The 16,784-nt window shown below is 45.4% G+C and overlaps 1 protein-coding gene across 1 annotated transcript in view; it reads left to right on the top strand.

Annotated features, from left to right (window-relative positions):
- The window catches only part of SASH3 (SAM and SH3 domain containing 3), an 81,556-nt gene that overhangs the window by 8,556 nt on the left and 56,216 nt on the right, over positions 1-16,784 (top strand). The window contains exon 2 of the mRNA XM_082263614.1: positions 14,426-14,518. Within this exon, the coding sequence (XP_082119740.1) occupies positions 14,426-14,518 (93 nt within the window). The remainder of the gene's footprint in view (positions 1-14,425; positions 14,519-16,784) is intronic.

The following is a 16,784-nucleotide window of genomic DNA, read 5'->3' as shown; positions in this document are numbered from 1 at the left end:
ATGCAGTGGCCGGGTAACGTTGAGGAGCGTAGATGCAGTGGTCGGGTAACGTTGAGGAGTGTAGATGCAGTGGTCGGGTAACGTTGAGGAGCGTAGATGCAGTGGTCGTGTAACGTTGAGGAGTGTAGATGCAGTGGTCGGGTAACGTTGAGGAGTGTAGATGCAGTGGTCGGGTAACGTTGAGGACCGTAGACGCAGTGGCCGGGTAACGTTGAGGAGCGTAGATGCAGTGGTCTGCCAAGGAAACAATGCAGCAGGTGAAAGACACATCATTCTTACTTCCCTTCCACATCGAAAGATGTCCAGCAGTGCTATCAGCACAGAACTGGTTGAAACCAGTGGGACCCAGGTACCCCCATCTACTGTACGGAGAAGTCTGGCCAGAAGTTGTCTTCATGGTTCATAGTGGGGGGTTCCTTGAAAATTTGGGGCTGCATTTCTGAAAATGGAGTAGGAGATTTGGTCAAAATCAATGGTGTCCTCAAAGATGAGAAATACAGGCAGATACTTCTCCATCATGCCATACCATCAGGGAGGAGTGTGATTGGCCCCAACTTTATTCTGCAGCAGGGCAACCACCCCAAACATAAAGCCAATGTCATTAAGAACTATCTTTAATGTAAAGAAGAAAAAGGAGTCCTGGAAGTGATGGTTTGGCCCCCACAGAGCTCTGGTCTCATCATCATGTAGTCTGTCTGGGATGACATGAATAGACATCAGGATTTGAGGCAGTCGACATCCACAGAAGATTTGTGCTTAGTTCTCCAATATGTACATAGAACAACCTACGTGACGAGTTCCTTCACAAACTGTGCTGAAGTCTACCTAGAAGAAGGCAAAGGGTGGTCACACCAAATATAGATTGGATTTGGATTTCTCTTCGGTTCATTTACTTTCCATTTGGCTAATTGATAAAAAATATACACAGTACTATATATATAAATATATACATATATATAGTCTGAGTCTTCTGGCATTATGGGGTATATTTTGGTATCGTGATGGAGGTAGTGGCATAGTAAGGGCGGAAGTACATTGGTTTCTATGGAGGTGGGCGCGCTGACGCTGCGGCCGTACAGTCCACGTCATCTCGCAATGAGGGGGCAGCCCATTCTTCCATAGAGAGAGGCGTGATGACGTTTGGGTCTTCCTACCCACGTCATCCCGCAATTAGAGGGCCGCCCATTCGTCAATGCATATATACTAGTGACCGGACCGCTTGACCACGCCCTCAGAAGAAGTCATTCGTTGATGAAACCGGTCAGGGCGTGGTTACGCGGTCACCTGGTTCCAGCGTTCCGAGTCATACCCGGAGGGTTTGCCTGCTCTGGTACCGAGCGGCGAACTGAACATCAGTGGGAGTCGACCGGACGCAAGTTTACCTATTAACATGCCTTCACTTATGGTTTATTTGTGAGTGCAACCATTGCAGAGTTTTATTGTTCTAAGTGTGAATAAACGTGTGGTTATACAGTATCACGCTATGTGGTGTCATTCCATCCTTTTACATGTATTAAGTATGGGCATGGCTCTATGAGAATTGAGAGGGGTCCACTACTTTTCACCTGAAGTCGGGTTCAGAAACTTGGAGTTAAAGATATCCATTCTGCCTGTATGCAGTGGGCTCTGGTGAGTTTAATACCATAGGGCTTGCACAGAGGTGTGGTGAAGGCTGTATTAGTCGTATCTGCACAGTGGTGGAAGTGGACTTTTGGACTTCTCATTTTCACATCATATTGATGGACATCACATTTGTTTGCACATTTTTTAAAGAGACTCTGTTTCATGTTTAGGGATGGATTCTCTATACAAGCGCTGCTAGTGCATCTTCCAGTTATTATTACAGGTGCACCTTGTGGTTTTTATATACATATATATATATATATATATATATAGCAGGTTTTCCAGGCATTGGGCCTGATGTGGGTCTGCCATTGTTACCGGTTACCTCTCCAGCCCATGTGAGCTGCGGCCCTGGGTGTGAGAACTGAGACATTGACAACTCCGGCATCTTGGTTTTGTGGTTTTTATTGTATTTGAGGGATGGGAGAAGGGAATGAGTGGGATACTCCTTTGGCTTAACTAATTACACTTGGGACTTAATCCAGGAAAAATGCCAGTTGACGCTTCCTTGACGCCAGCCAACGCTAACTGACACTGAGGACACACTGTAGCTTGATAGAAGTGCTGGTTCCTCGAATATAAGTCCAGAAGACCCAGGACTGTGAATTGTAGAATTACTGACACTGCTGTACTGCAAAGTCACTGAATACTTCCCTCCCGCCTTGCACTGGCTTAAGGCAGTGGCGTAGCGTGGGGGGTGCAGGGGGGGCGGACCGCACCGGGCGCAACATCTGGGGGGGCGCATCAGCAGTGTCACTCTGTCTGTCTGACTATGACATACACAGTTCACACACTGTCTGTGGCTGCCTCCATCTTTAGGCTGGGAGATGTCCAGCGCGGCCGCCCTGGACATCATGGCTGAAAATGGCGGGGAGGAGCGGGGAGGGGCTGGACTGTGCCTCACCTGTCCATTGGTGTAGGGTGGGGTGGCGTTGCAAACCAAGCCCTGCCTATGCCGCCTCTCCTCACTGCTCAGTCAGTTTAGCAGTGAGTCAGCAGCCTGGTGCTGTCACAGAGTGTTTTTTTTTTTTTTTTTTAATCACCTGATTAGAGCCAGAGGCTCTAATAGGCTTCAAAAAAGGGTGGACCCGGGGCACGCTGGTCTCTCTGCACTGAAAGGGGGCACGCTGGTCATTCTGCATTGAAAGGGGGCACGCTTGTCATTCTGCATTGAAAGGGGGCGCGCTGGTCATTCTGCATTGAAAGGGGGCACGCTTGTCATTCTGCATTGAAAGGGGGCGCGCTGGTCATTCTGCATTGAAAGGGGGCGCGCTGGTCATTCTGCATTGAAAGGGGACGCGCTGGTCTCTCTGCATTGAAAGGGGGCACGCTGGTCATTCTGCATTGAAAGGGGGAATGCTGGTCTCTCTGCATTGAAAGGGGGCACGCTGGTCTCTCTGCATTGAAAGGGGGCACGCTGGTCATTCTGCATTGAAAGGGGGCACACTGGTCTCTCTGCATTGAAAGGGAGCACGCTGGTCATTCTGCATTGAAAGGGGACATGCTGGTCTCTCTGCATTGAAAGGGAGCACGCTGGTCATTCAAACTTGTATTTAGTGTGCATTTTACTTTAATTACATCAGTATTTTCATAACAAACAATACATGTGCTTAGGGGGTAAGGGTTTCTTTAACTAATCTAGTGGAAGAGACTCGAGTGCTAAAATCCCGCGGCTTAGGGGGCGCAAATTACTTGCCTTGCCCGGGTGCTGACAACCCACGCTACGCCACTGGCTTAAGGTAGTACGTTGTAGATTTCTGTAAAGCTGCAACTCTCAACTGACACACTCTGTACAATTCAGGGCCCAACTGCAGGTGCCCCCTTTAACCTTGAACTCTTCGGGATTCACTGACTATGTACCCCCCTCTGTAAATTCAGGGTCCTCAACCTACGAACCCCCTTTCAACTAGCTGACACTGGATCCCAGAACCTCTTCCGGAGTGGTCCCCTCTGACTTCAGGCAGACCCCCAGGGGCAATCCTCAGTACTCACGACCTGTGTAGGCTTTCCTGGGACTGGACCCCTCTCGCTCTCCGCTGGTTGTCGGCACACCGGATCCCCTCAGCTCAACTCAGCACTCTCTGGACTCCAAGGCGACACCCCGAGAATTCCACTTCCTCAGACAGGAGGAGAGACAGCCGCACTCTCCCTCCTGGGACTCTGCTCCCGCCAAAGACACCGTGTCACGCATTTGCCCCAAACTTATACCCACTCCCAGAATCCTTTGCAGCATAATCGGCCTTCTGGGGTAGTTACAAGCTTGGATGTGTCCCCTGATTGGGCTTCCTCCACTGCCCTATGAGAAGCCTCTCACAGGAGCCAGTGGGGAGACTTCTCCCTTCAGCAGGCACATCTGGAAGCCCTGACACCCTAACAAATCACAGCCCTGCTGTTAGGCAGACAAGGCCCACTATATATTTACCTAGCACCTACCTGTAGGGTGCTACATATATATATACTGTATTTATAATATATATATATATATATATATATATATATATATATATACATAGATATATATTTATAATATATCAACTCAATTATTATAATTTTTTTTATTGTTATTATTATTATTATTATCATTATTATTATTATTATTATTTATTATAAAATTATTTTTATTTTTAAATTATTTTTAATGCTAACCATATTCAAACATGGGCAGCAAAATAGGTCATCTATTGATGTAATATTCTGAGATCATGACTAACAAGTGATATCCAATCTGTGGAACTAAAGTGTAAATGAGAAATGAAAAAGATTGTTCTGATTGGGATGAGGAAGGGTCAGATCCTCTGTTTGAGGACCGCATGGAATATTTTACAAATATTTGTGGGCTGAAAAAATATCAGTTTCATAAATGAGTAAATAAAATTTTAATTAATTAATGAATTGAATAAAAATACGCTAAAGGGATATTAAAGTAATTTTTTCTTTAAATACACAAACATGTAATACTTACCTGCTCTGTGCCTTGGTTTTGCACAGAGCAGCCTGGATCCTTCTCTTTTAGGGTCCCACGTCGGTGCTCCTGGCCCCTCCCTTCTGCCAGGTGCACCCACGCCAAGCAGCTTGTTCTGGGGGCACCCAAGCAGGTATGCTCCTGACCCGTGGCTCTGTGTGTCCATTCAGACACGGAGCCGTGACTCAGCCCCGCCCTCTCAGTCTCCTGATTGGCTCACTGGCTGTGATTGAAACCAGCCAAAGCCAATATATAGCCTAAGCCATATATACTGCGGCAAGCTGGCTCAGCTGCGCTCCCGCTCCTACTAGGCAGTGGGGATGCCAATCCACAGAGCCGGAGACTGCGATTACTGCTGGGCACCCGCGACCGCTCCCCGCTGAGAGAGAGTAACGGTCTGCTGTTGTAAACACAGCAGACCGTTGTTCTCCCTGAAATGAACACAGGGCGTCTGTGATCCTCCTATATTGGATCACAGGACTCTGTGTTCATTTCACAAGCCCTCCCCATACATTTAGAAAACACCCCCCAGGATCACACTTAACCCTTTGATCACCCCTGAGTTAACCCCGTCCCTGCCAGTGTCATTATTACAGTAACAGTGCATATTTTTAGCACTGATTACTGGAGTAATGTCACTGGTCCCCCCAAAAGTGTCAAAAATGTCAGTTAGGGGTCCGATCTGTCCACCGCAATGTCGCAGTCCCGCTAAAAATCTCAGATCGCCGCCATTACTAGTAAAAAAAAAAAAATATGACATAAATCTTTCCCCTAGCTTGTAGACGCGATAACTTTTGCGCAAACCAATCAAAATACGCTTATTGGGATTTATTTTTTACCAAAAATACGTAGCAGAATACAAATTGGCCTAAAAGGATGAAAAATTTTGATTTTTGATTTTTTTTTTTTGGGGGGGAGGGGAATGTTTTATAGCAGAAAGTGAAAAACATTCTTTTTTTTTCAGAATTGTCGATCTTTTTTTTAGCGCAATAAATAAAAATCACACAGGTGATTAAATACCACTAAAAAAAGCTCTATTTGTGGGGAATAAAAAAGACATCAATTTTATTTGGGTACAGCGTCGCAAGACTGCGCAATTGTCCATTAAAATAACGCAGTGCCGAAATGCAAAAAAATGCCCTGGTCATTAAGGGGGCAAATCCTTCCAGTCCAAAAATGGGTAATATTGATAAATGTTTTGCAGTTCTCCATTACAACGCATCACTTTTGTCACAAAGGTCAGGTTATGTATCTGCAGAAGAAAATTTTGCTGTCGTTTTTTTTGATGTTTTGTATTTTTGCAATTTTCTGCTATATTCGCTATTTCTGGAATGATAGGCTGGATGACTTTGTGACTCATTTCACTTTATGCAAGCTTTGCTGTCAGTGCTTGTACTCTACTGGTAGAGTTTTAGTGTATACCAGCTACACCACAGCTATCTATAATAAGTCATGTGATTTAATATAGACTAGGCCAGGGGTCTCCAAACTTTTTAAACAAAGGGCCAGATTACTGTCTTTCATACTTTAGGGGGGGGTGGACTGTAGGAGTAGAAAATGCTCTAGCGTCAGTAAACCGTGCCTCAGGCTTAGTGGTCAAGTGGGGGGAATAGTGCCCCATCATTGGTATCAGTGGAAGGAATAGTGCCCCATCATTGGTATCAGTGGGAGGAATAGTGCCCCATCATTGGTATCAGTGGGAGGAATAGTGCCCCATCATTGGTATCAGTGAGAGGAATAGTGCCCCATCATTGGTATCAGTGCGAGCAATAGTGCCCCATCATTGGTGTCAGTGCGAGCAATAGTGCCCCATCATTGGTGTCAGTGGGAGCAATAGTGCCCCATCACTGGAGTCAGTGGGAGGAATAGTGCCCCATCATTGGCGTCAGTGGGAGCAATAGTACCCCATCATTGGCGTCAGTGGGAGCAATAGGGCCCCATCATTGGTGTCAGTGCAAGCAATAGTGCTCCATCATTGGCGTCAGTGGAAGGAATAGTGCCCAATCAATGGCGTCAGTGGGAGGAATAGTGCCCCATCATTGGTATCAGTGGGAGGAATAGTGCCCCATCATTGGTGTCAGTGGGAGGAATAGTGCCCCATAATTGATATCAGTGGAAGGAATAGTGCCCCATCATTGGTGTCAGTGGGAGGAATAGTGCCCCTTCATTGGTGTCATTGGAAGGAATAGTGCCCCATCATTGGTATCAGTGGGAGGAATAGTGCCCCATCATTGGTGTCAGTGGGAGGAATAGTGCCCCATCATTGATATCAGTGGGAGGAATAGTGCTCCATCATTGGTATCAATGGGAGTAATAGTGCCCCATCATTGGTATCAGTGTGAGCAATAGTGCCCCATCATTGGTGTCAGTAGGAGGAATAGTGCCCCATCATTGGTGTCAGTAGGAGGAATAGTGCCCCATCATTGGTGTCAGTAGGAGGAATAGTGCCCCATCATTGGTATCAGTAGGAGGAATAGTGCCCCATAATTGGTATCAGTGGGAGGAATAGTGCCCCATCATTGGTATCAGTGGGAGGAATAGTGTCCCATCATTGGTATCAGTGGGAGGAATAGTGCCCCATCATTGGTATCAGTGGGAGGAATAGTGTCCCATCATTGGTATCAGTGGGAGGAATAGTGCTCCATCATTTGTATCAGTGGGAGGAATAGTGCCCCATCATTGGTATCAGTGGGAGGAATAGTGCCCCATAATTGGTATCAGTGGGAGGAATAGTGCCCCATCATTGGTATCAGTGGGAGGAATAGTGTCCCATCATTGGTATCAGTGGGAGGAATAGTGCTCCATCATTGGTATCAGTGGGAGGAATAGTGTCCCATCATTGGTATCAGTGGGAGGAATAGTGCCCCATAATTGGTATCAGTGGGAGGAATAGTGCCCCATCATTGGTATCAGTGGGAGGAATAGTGTCCCATCATTGGTATCAGTGGGAGGAATAGTGCTCCATCATTGGTGTCAGTAGGAGGAATAGTGCCCCATCATTGGTGTCAGTAGGAGGAATAGTGCCCCATCATTGGTGTCAGTAGGAGGAATAGTGCCCCATCATTGGTGTCAGTAGGAGGAATAGTGCCCCATCATTGGTGTCAGTAGGAGGAATAGTGCTCCATCATTGGTATCAGTGGGAGGAATAGTGTCCCATCATTGGTATCAGTGGGAGGAATAGTGCCCCATAATTGGTATCAGTGGGAGGAATAGTGCCCCATCATTGGTATCAGTGGGAGGAATAGTGTCCCATCATTGGTATCAGTGGGAGGAATAGTGCCCCATCATTGGTATCAGTGGGAGGAATAGTGTCGCATCATTGGTATCAGTGGGAGGAATAGTGCTCCATCATTGGTATCAGTGGGAGGAATAGTGCCCCATCATTGGTATCAGTGGGATGAATAGTGCCCCATCATTGGTATCAGTGGGAGGAATAGTGCCCCATCATTGGTATCAGTGGGAGGAATAGTGCCCCATCATTGGTATCAGTAGGAGGAATAGTGTCCCATCATTGGTATCAGTGGGAGGAATAGTGCCCCATCATTGGTATCAGTGGGAGGAATAGTGCCCCATCATTGGTATCAGTGGGAGTAATAGTGCCCCGTCATTGGTATCAGTGGGAGGAATAGTGCTCCATCATTGGTGTCAGTGGGAGGAATAGTGCCCCATCATTGGTATCAGTAGGAGGAAAAGTGCCTTCTGGCACACAGAACAATAATAGCTACTGTGAATGGGGTGATTAAGGTGTGCCCAGGCACAACCGGCACACCCAGTGCACACGCCTATGTTTAAAGGAGAGAGAGAGCCCTGATCATCAGTTAGCTCAGATATATAAAGGAGAGAGAATCCGGAGCATCATTTAGATCACATATACAGTGTAAAGATTTATGGACAGCTGGGACTAATAATGAGGTCTGGATACCACCAAGTAAGATGTGGCCCTAAGGATGGAGGCTTTATCCCACCTAAAGCTTTACAAAGCCTTCTGAGATCCAGGACTCAAAATAGGACTGATTAGGATTCTGAGAAAGCAAAAAGTTTGTTTTCTCCTCATCAGCTATAAACCATGGAGCCCCCACCACATGTAGGTGAGAAACCTAGGCAACACATATATACCATCCACCATCCACCATCCTGCCAGGCAAAATCTCACAAGACAGATAGATCTGCATTGGACCTAATAGGGGAAGTGGTCGCTTCACCTCTGTAACTTTGTTGTATCTGACATCAGCTTTGGTCCAACTTCCATAGACGTCCGGGTGTGCCGGATGTGCCTGGGCACACCCTTATACTCCTGTGTGCCAGGGCTGATGATAAGGCAGCACAGCCTGCCCTCCTGTACCCAGCCTGTGTTCTATTACTTCAAAAGGGGAGTCTGAGCACCTACTGAGCAGAAGGACCAGATGTACTGCTTTATTGCAGATACCCAACCTCTTGATTCTCCCCCTGCAGCGCTTCCGGCTTCTCTTCCTCTCCCTCAGTCCTCTCCCTCCCTCTGGCTGTGCTGCAGGGGGATCAGATTAAGCATCTGCACCTCCATTCTGTCCTCAGTTTTAAATGTAGGACATCAGGGGTCTGTGTAGAACCCTGATATTTCACCAAAGCCCCCCAAAAGGGCAGTTGGGGTGCACATCCATGCTAACTTCAATGGCCTGCCTGAACTATAATTGCAAGATGTTTCTATTTAAGATTGAACAAAACCAATTGTATATTTTATTATATGAGGCAAGATGGAATGGAAGGGATGGATTTCCTTACCTACAGGCTACAACAAAATGGCAGTAGATATACAGCTTGTACACTTGTAAGGCTACAACAGCGCTTTTTCTAAAAGAATGTGATCATTTATTCCAATGCTATGCCAGAGTAAAACGAGCCACAGGGGTATTTTGTGTTTTCTTTTATTTGTTTGTTTTTTGGACTTTTTAGGCTCCGTTCACATCTAGGCGTTTTGGGGCGTTTTTGGGGCGTTTTTCTGCTCTAGGATCAGCTCTCAAAACGCCCAACAAGACAAATCCTATTCATTTCAATGGCCCCTGTTCACATCTGAGCGTTTTGACGCTGTATACAAAACGCCCAACGCTCAAAAAAGTACATGAGCTTCTTTTTGGGCAGATTACAGGCGTTTTCCATTGATCTCTATTCAATCTAAAAACGCCTGCACAAAAATCGCGGTAAAAATCGCGGTAAAATCGCGGTAAAAAACGCCGCAAAAATCGCAGTAAAATCGCGGCGAAAAACGCTACGCTCAGGTGTGAATGTAGCCTTAGTGCCGGTTCACACTAATACGACTTGTCAGGCGACTTGGTCAGCCTGGCAAGTCGCGCACTGTCGCGGTCCATTGAGTAGTACAGGACCGGTTCTAATAGGAGCGACACAAGTTGCTCCGACTTAGAAAAAGGGTCCTGTACTACTTCGGGGGGACCTGGGAGCGACTTCACAGGTCGCCCCCTAAGTCGGAGCAACGTAGTGTGAACCGAGACTTAACCACTTGCCGACCGCCGCAAGTACATATACTGCGGCGGTCAGCCCCTCACAGGCAAAGTGACGTACCGATACGTCACTAGCCTGTGAGGCTCTGGGGAGCGAGCGCGCGCCACCGGAGGCGCGCTCCCGCACGGTCACGGACCCCCGCGCGTGTGTGAGTGGCGGACCCGATATCCGCCGCTCACTCACGATCGTCCGTGACAGCGGGAGAAACGCAGTCGGCTGATGTAAACAAGCCGCCTGTCATTCTCCCCTGTGTAGGAACAGTGATCATACGGTTCTACTATGTAGGACCATTGATCACTGTTCCTACACCTCAAGCCACAGCCAATCACAGTTAGAATCACGCCCCTAGAGACACACACAGCCCCTCCCTGTCAAAAAAAGTTAACCCCTTCACTACCAGTGTCATTTTACAGTAACAGTGCATATGTATAGCACTAATTACTGTAGAAATGTCACTGGTAACCCCAAAAGTGTCAAAAATGTCAGTCAAGGGTCCGATCTGTCCGCCGCAATGTCGCAGTCCCGCAAAAAAAATTGCAGATCCCCGCCATTACGCGTTAAAAAAAAAAAATGACAAAAATCTTTCCCTTTGTTAGTAAAAGCGATAACTTTTGCGCAAACCAATCAAAATACGCTTTTAGAGATTTTTTTTTACAAAACATATGTAGCATAAAACAAATTGGCCGAAAATGTTAAAAAATTTTGATTTTTACATTTTTTTTTTGGGAATTTCATTTAAAAAAATGTGAAAAATATTGTTATTTTTGCGAAATTGGCGCTCTTTTTTTGTTTATAGCGCGTGATCAAAAAATCGCACAGGTGATCAAATACCACCAAAAGAAAGCTCTGTTTGTGGGAAAAAAAGGACGTCAAATTCGTTTAGGTACAGCGTTGCATGACCGCGCAATTGTCCGTTAAAGTCACGCAGTGCCGAATCGCAAAATACCCCCTGGTTAGGAAGGGGGTAAAATCTTCCGGGGCTTAAGTGGTTAATGGTCAACCTACATATGAAATTGATGATCATTAGCACCTGCTTGGAATATTTGGGTAATCATTCACCTGATTCTAATCCTACAAAATCCCTAACTTTGTGCAAGTGTTCCAGGGCTTAAGTGGTTAATGTATAGTGAAACGCGTAGCTCCTCAGCAGCTGGTCAGAAGGTTCTAATACTAGACCTATGGTCTGACAACTGTCTAGACAAAATCATTTGCATTTCAGGCAGCTGCAGTGAATCTTTTTTCTTTCCATCCTAATCAAGTAATAATGCAAATTTTATTTTTCCCATCCTGGGGTTCGCTGCTCTGCTTAGTCAAACTTTGACACATTTGGTGCCACTTCCTCCCTGCTTGTCAGGGGTGAGCAAGTTTCCTGTAAGAGCTCTGCATGTGCAGGGTGCAGCATTGGAGGTGTTAAAGCAAACTGTATCTACATGCTGAGACTCTGAGGTTGTAGCATCCTGACCAGAAGCAGAAACCGCACTGCGAGCAGCCAAGAGTTCTACCTTTGAAGAGTCCTCCTTATAGCAGACAGTTCATGTCTTTACTGTATATGTAAGCACACAGAATTCTCAGTGTTGTAGATTCAGTTGTTCTGTGGGTACAGATCTCCATAAAGAGACAATTACCAGCCGATACATGTTTCCAGGAGCAAGGGATTGTGGGAAGACGCATCAGGTTCCATCTCCGGGAGCTTAGCCCTGCTAGTTTTTGGTATAGAAAGCAATGTGGCACCTTAAGGCCTCCCTCACACTAACCTTTACTATAAGCCTATTACCTGTAACCCTAACACTAAATCCTCTGTAGACCTCATATGAATCCTCCCCATAACCCTAACACTAACTGTACCTCTAATACTAGGACTCCCTGTAACCCTAACACTAACTGTACCTCTAATACTAGGACTCCCCATAACCCTAACACTAACTGTACCTCTAATACTAGGACTCCCCATAACCCTAACACTAACTGTACCTCTAATACTAGGACTCCCTGTAACCCTAACACTAACTGTACCTCTAATACTAGGACTCCCCATAACCCTAACACTAACTGTACCTCTAATACTAGGACTCCCCATAACCCTAACACTAACTGTACCTCAAATACTAGGACTTCCCATAACCCTAACACTAACTGTACCTCTAATACTAGGGCTCCCTGTAACCCTAACACTAACTGTACCTCTAATACTAGGGCTCCCTGTAACCCTAACACTAACTGTACCTCTAATACTAGGACCCCCTGTAACCCTAACACTAACTGTACCTCTAATACTAGGACTCCCCATAACCCTAACACTAACTGTACCTCTAATACTAAGACTCCCTGTAACCCTAACACTAACTGTACCTCTAATACTAGGACTCCCCATAACCCTAACACTAACTGTACCTCTAATACTAAGACTCCCTGTAACCCTAACACTAAACCTTCCTGTTATCATAAGATCCAACCCACCCTGAAACATGTACCTCCGATTAACCCTAACACTAACCTACTCTGTAATCACAACAATAACCCCTCATGTAACTCCAACAACTTTCCATGTAACCCAAACTCTAACCCACTCTGTAACCCTAACACTAACCCTTCATGTAACCCTAACACCAACCCACTCTGTAACCCTAACACTAACCCACTCTATAATCACAACAAAAACACTAACCCTTCATGTAACTCCAACAATAACTCCCTATGTAACCCTTCCTGTAACCTTAACAATAACCCCTGATTTAACCCTACCCTTCCTGTAACCCCAACGATAACCTCCTTGTAATCCTAACACTAACCCTCCCTATATCCCTAGTAATAACCTCCCCTTAACCACAACAATAACCTTTCATGTAACCCCAACAACCCTCCATGTAACCCCAACACTAACCCTCCCTATATCCCTAGTAATAACCTCACCTTAACCACAACAATAACCCTTCATGTAACCCCAACTACCCTCCATGTAACCCTAACACTAACCCACTCTGTAACCTTAACACTAACCCTTCATGTAACCCTACCACTAACCCTCCCTATGTCCCTAGTAATAACCCCCCCCCCCCTTAACCACAACAATAACCCTTCATATAACACTAACAACCCTCCATGTAACCCTTACACTAACCCTCCCTTTATCCCTATTAATAATCTCCCCTTAACCACAACAACAGCCCTCCATGTAACCCTAACACTAACCCTCCCTATATCCGTAGTAATAACCCCCCATTAACCCTTCATGTAACCCCCAACAACCCTCCATGTATTCCTATATCTCCAGTAATAACGCCCCTGTAATCCCAACAACAACCCTCCCTATATCCCAAGTAATAACCTCCCCTTAACCAAAACAATAACCCTTGATGTAACCCCAACAACCCTCCATGTAACCCTAACACTAACCCACCCTATATCCCTAGTAGTAACCTCCCCTTAACCACAACAATAACCCTTCACGCAACCCCAACAACCCTCCATGTAAGCACAACACTAACCCTCCCTATATCCCTAGTAATAACCCCCCATTAACCCTTCATGTAACCCCAACAACTCTCCATGTATCCCTATATCTCCAGTAATAACGCCCCTGTAATCCCAACAACAACCCTCCATGTAACCCTAAAACTAACCCTCCCTATATCCCCTAGTAATAACCCCTCATATAATCACAACAGTAACCCTTCATGTAACCCCAAGAACATTCCTCCATGCATCCATAACACTAACCCTCCTTATATCCCCTGTAAACCCCCCCCCCCCCGCAACCCCAACAACAGCCCACCATGTAAGCCTAACACTAACCCTCCCTATATCCCCTGTACCCCCCCCCCCTGTAACCCCAACAACAACCCACCATGTAAGCCTAACACTAACCCTCTCTATATCCCTAGTATTAATCAAGCATCTGAATTGTTAATTTATATTTTTATTGTTGAATCAAAATTCTTTGGTAAGAATAAAATACAAAGTATGCATTGATAATTTTTTTCTCTATCTTATCTTCTTAGCATTTGGTAGTCATATCCCAAAAAATTCTAAGAAGTATCATTTTTTGTTATCTCATGGACGAAATGTGAGAAATAACGTATATATCATACAATCGTTCCATAAACACATCCCACATACACTGCATAGATCATTTGAGGAAATACGCTTATAAAATAAATAGTTTACCATTTGCCATTAAAAAAAAAAAAAATGTCCCCGGATTTCATTTTAAAAGTCTGGTCATCTTACATTAGAGACATCCTGGATTGGCTGCACTGTGTTCTTTGTCTAATGTTCTTATTGCTTTGTCTGTGGTTTTCCTGCTTGTGATATCTTTTTTACATTCAATGCATTTCTATTCCCTTCTAGTTGTCCTTACAACGCTCCAGCAGCTTTAAGGATTTTGGAAAATCAAAACCAAGCTCACCCATTTCCTGCAATGAGTTCAACCTGGAAACTGAAGTGAGTGAGAATCTGCAGAACATTTCTGAATGTGTCTTCTGTACCTTTATATAACTACTATATATAACTCTATATAACTACTATATATAACTCTATATAACTACTATATATAACTCTATATAACTACTATATATAACTCTATATAACTACTATATATAACTCTATATAACTACTCAGAGAGTCACTGGGGTTGACTTACTAAGAGCAAACTTTCTAAAACAAAGGGCCAATTTACTGTCTTCAGAATTTATGGGTGCCGAACTGCGGCTATTGGGAGTAGAAAAGGTCCTTCAGTGGGGTAAAAAAAAGAATGCCCCATCATTTGTTTCAGGGGGAGTAGTTGTGCCCCATTGTTGGTGTCATTGAGAGGAATTGTGCCCCATTGTTGGTGTCATTGAGAAGAATTGTGCTCCGCTGTTGGAGTCATTGGAAGGAATGGTGCTTCATCATTGGTGTCATTGGGCCCCATTGTTGGGGTCATTGGGAGGAATTGTGCCCCATTGTTGGTGTCATTGAGAAGAATTGTGCCCCATTGTTGGGGTCATTGAGAGGAATTGTGCCCCATTGATGGGGTCATTGGGAGGAATTGTGCCCCATTGTTGGAGTCATTGGGAGGAATTGTGCTCCATCATTGGTGTCATTGGGCCTCATTGTTGGGGTCATTGGGAAGAATTGTGCCCCATTGTTGGTGTCATTGGGAAGAATTGTGCCCCATTGTTGGTGTCATTGAGAGGAATTGTGCCCCATTGTTGAAGTCATTGAGAAGAATTGTGCCCCATTGTTGGGGTCATTGAGAAGAATTGTGCCCCATTGTTTGGATCATTGGGAAGAAGTGTGCCCCATTGTTGATGTCATTGGGAGGAATTGTGCCCCATTGTTTGGATCATTGGGAAGAAGTGTGCCCCATTGTTGATGTCATTGGGAGGAATTGTGCTCCATTGTTGGAGTCATTGGGAGGAATTGTGCTCCATTGTTGGAGTCATTGGGAGGAATTGTGCTCCATTGTTGGAGTCATTGGGAGGAATTGTGCCCCATTGTTGGTGTCATCGGGAAGAATTGTGCTCCACTGTTGGAGTCATTTGGAGGAATTGTGCTCCATCATTTGTGTCATTGGGCCCCATTGTTGGTGTCATTGAGAGGAATTGTGCCCCATTGTTGGGGTCATTGAGAGGAATTGAGCCCCATTGTTGGGGTCATTGAGAGGAATTGAGCCCCATTGTTGGGGTCATTGAGAGGAATTGTGCCCCATTATTGGGTTCATTGGGAAGAATTGTGCCCCATTGTTGGTGTCATTGAGAAGAATTGTGCCCCATTGTTGGGGTCATTGGGAGGAATTGTGCTCCACTGTTGGAGTCATTGGGAGGAATTGTGCCCCATCATTGGTGTCATTGGGCCCCATTGTTGGGGTCATTGGGAGGAATTGTGCCCCATTGTTGGGGTCATTGGGAGGAATTGTGCCCTATTGCTGGTGTAATTGAGAGGAATTGTGCCCCCTTGTTGGGATCATTGAGAGGAATTGTGCCCCATTGTTGGGGTCATGGGGAGGAATTGTGCCCCATTGTTGGAGTCATTGGGAGGAATAATGCCCCAAGGGCTGGTTGAAAGCAAGCAAGGAGCCGCATCTGGCCCTCGGGTCGCAGTTTGGAGACCACTCCTGCAGAGCTTAGTAAATAAACAGAAGCTCTGCTGACTTCCATCATCCATTCATGTGCAAGCAAAAATGCAGTTTTTTTTTTATTTTCTTTGCATGTGATTGGGTATTCTTTACAAAGCTTTAGATCAAATGCACTTTGCAAAGTGCACAGCCTATGTTCCTTTAGTAACTCAACCCCACTATGTACTAATCCTTTATTATTCCTTGTTTGTTTGTTCTTTGAGACATCGCTCTGTAGAGCTCTTTGTAATAAAATGGTAGTAGTTGATTGTTATTCCATGTTAGTCATCAATAATGCATAAAGTTCAGAGTTTAGGTGATCTTTGTTCAGGTGAGGTTTATCGGCTAACTTTAAGATTAATTCCAGGCATTGGTGTACGCACAGGGCGTGCCAGGTGTGCCTGGGCACACCCTAATCACCTAGTGCTGTGCAGATCCACCCTGCTGCTTGGCGGCAGAGAAAGGGATTGGGGAATCTTTGTCCTCAGTCCCTTTCTCTGTCTCAAAAGTGGGACATCATGGGTCTGTTTAGACCAAAACCCCCTAGTGGGGCTCCTAGATAATTGTAAAATGAATGAAGGCAGTTCTGAAGGCAAAAGGGGGTTCAACCCA

The sequence above is a fragment of the Pelophylax lessonae genome, assembly GCF_965119305.1.
Source record: "Pelophylax lessonae genome assembly, chromosome: 7".
NCBI lineage: Eukaryota > Metazoa > Chordata > Amphibia > Anura > Ranidae > Pelophylax > Pelophylax lessonae.
The sequence above is the reverse complement of the archived record's forward strand: the minus strand, read 5'-3'. Positions and strand labels throughout refer to the sequence as shown.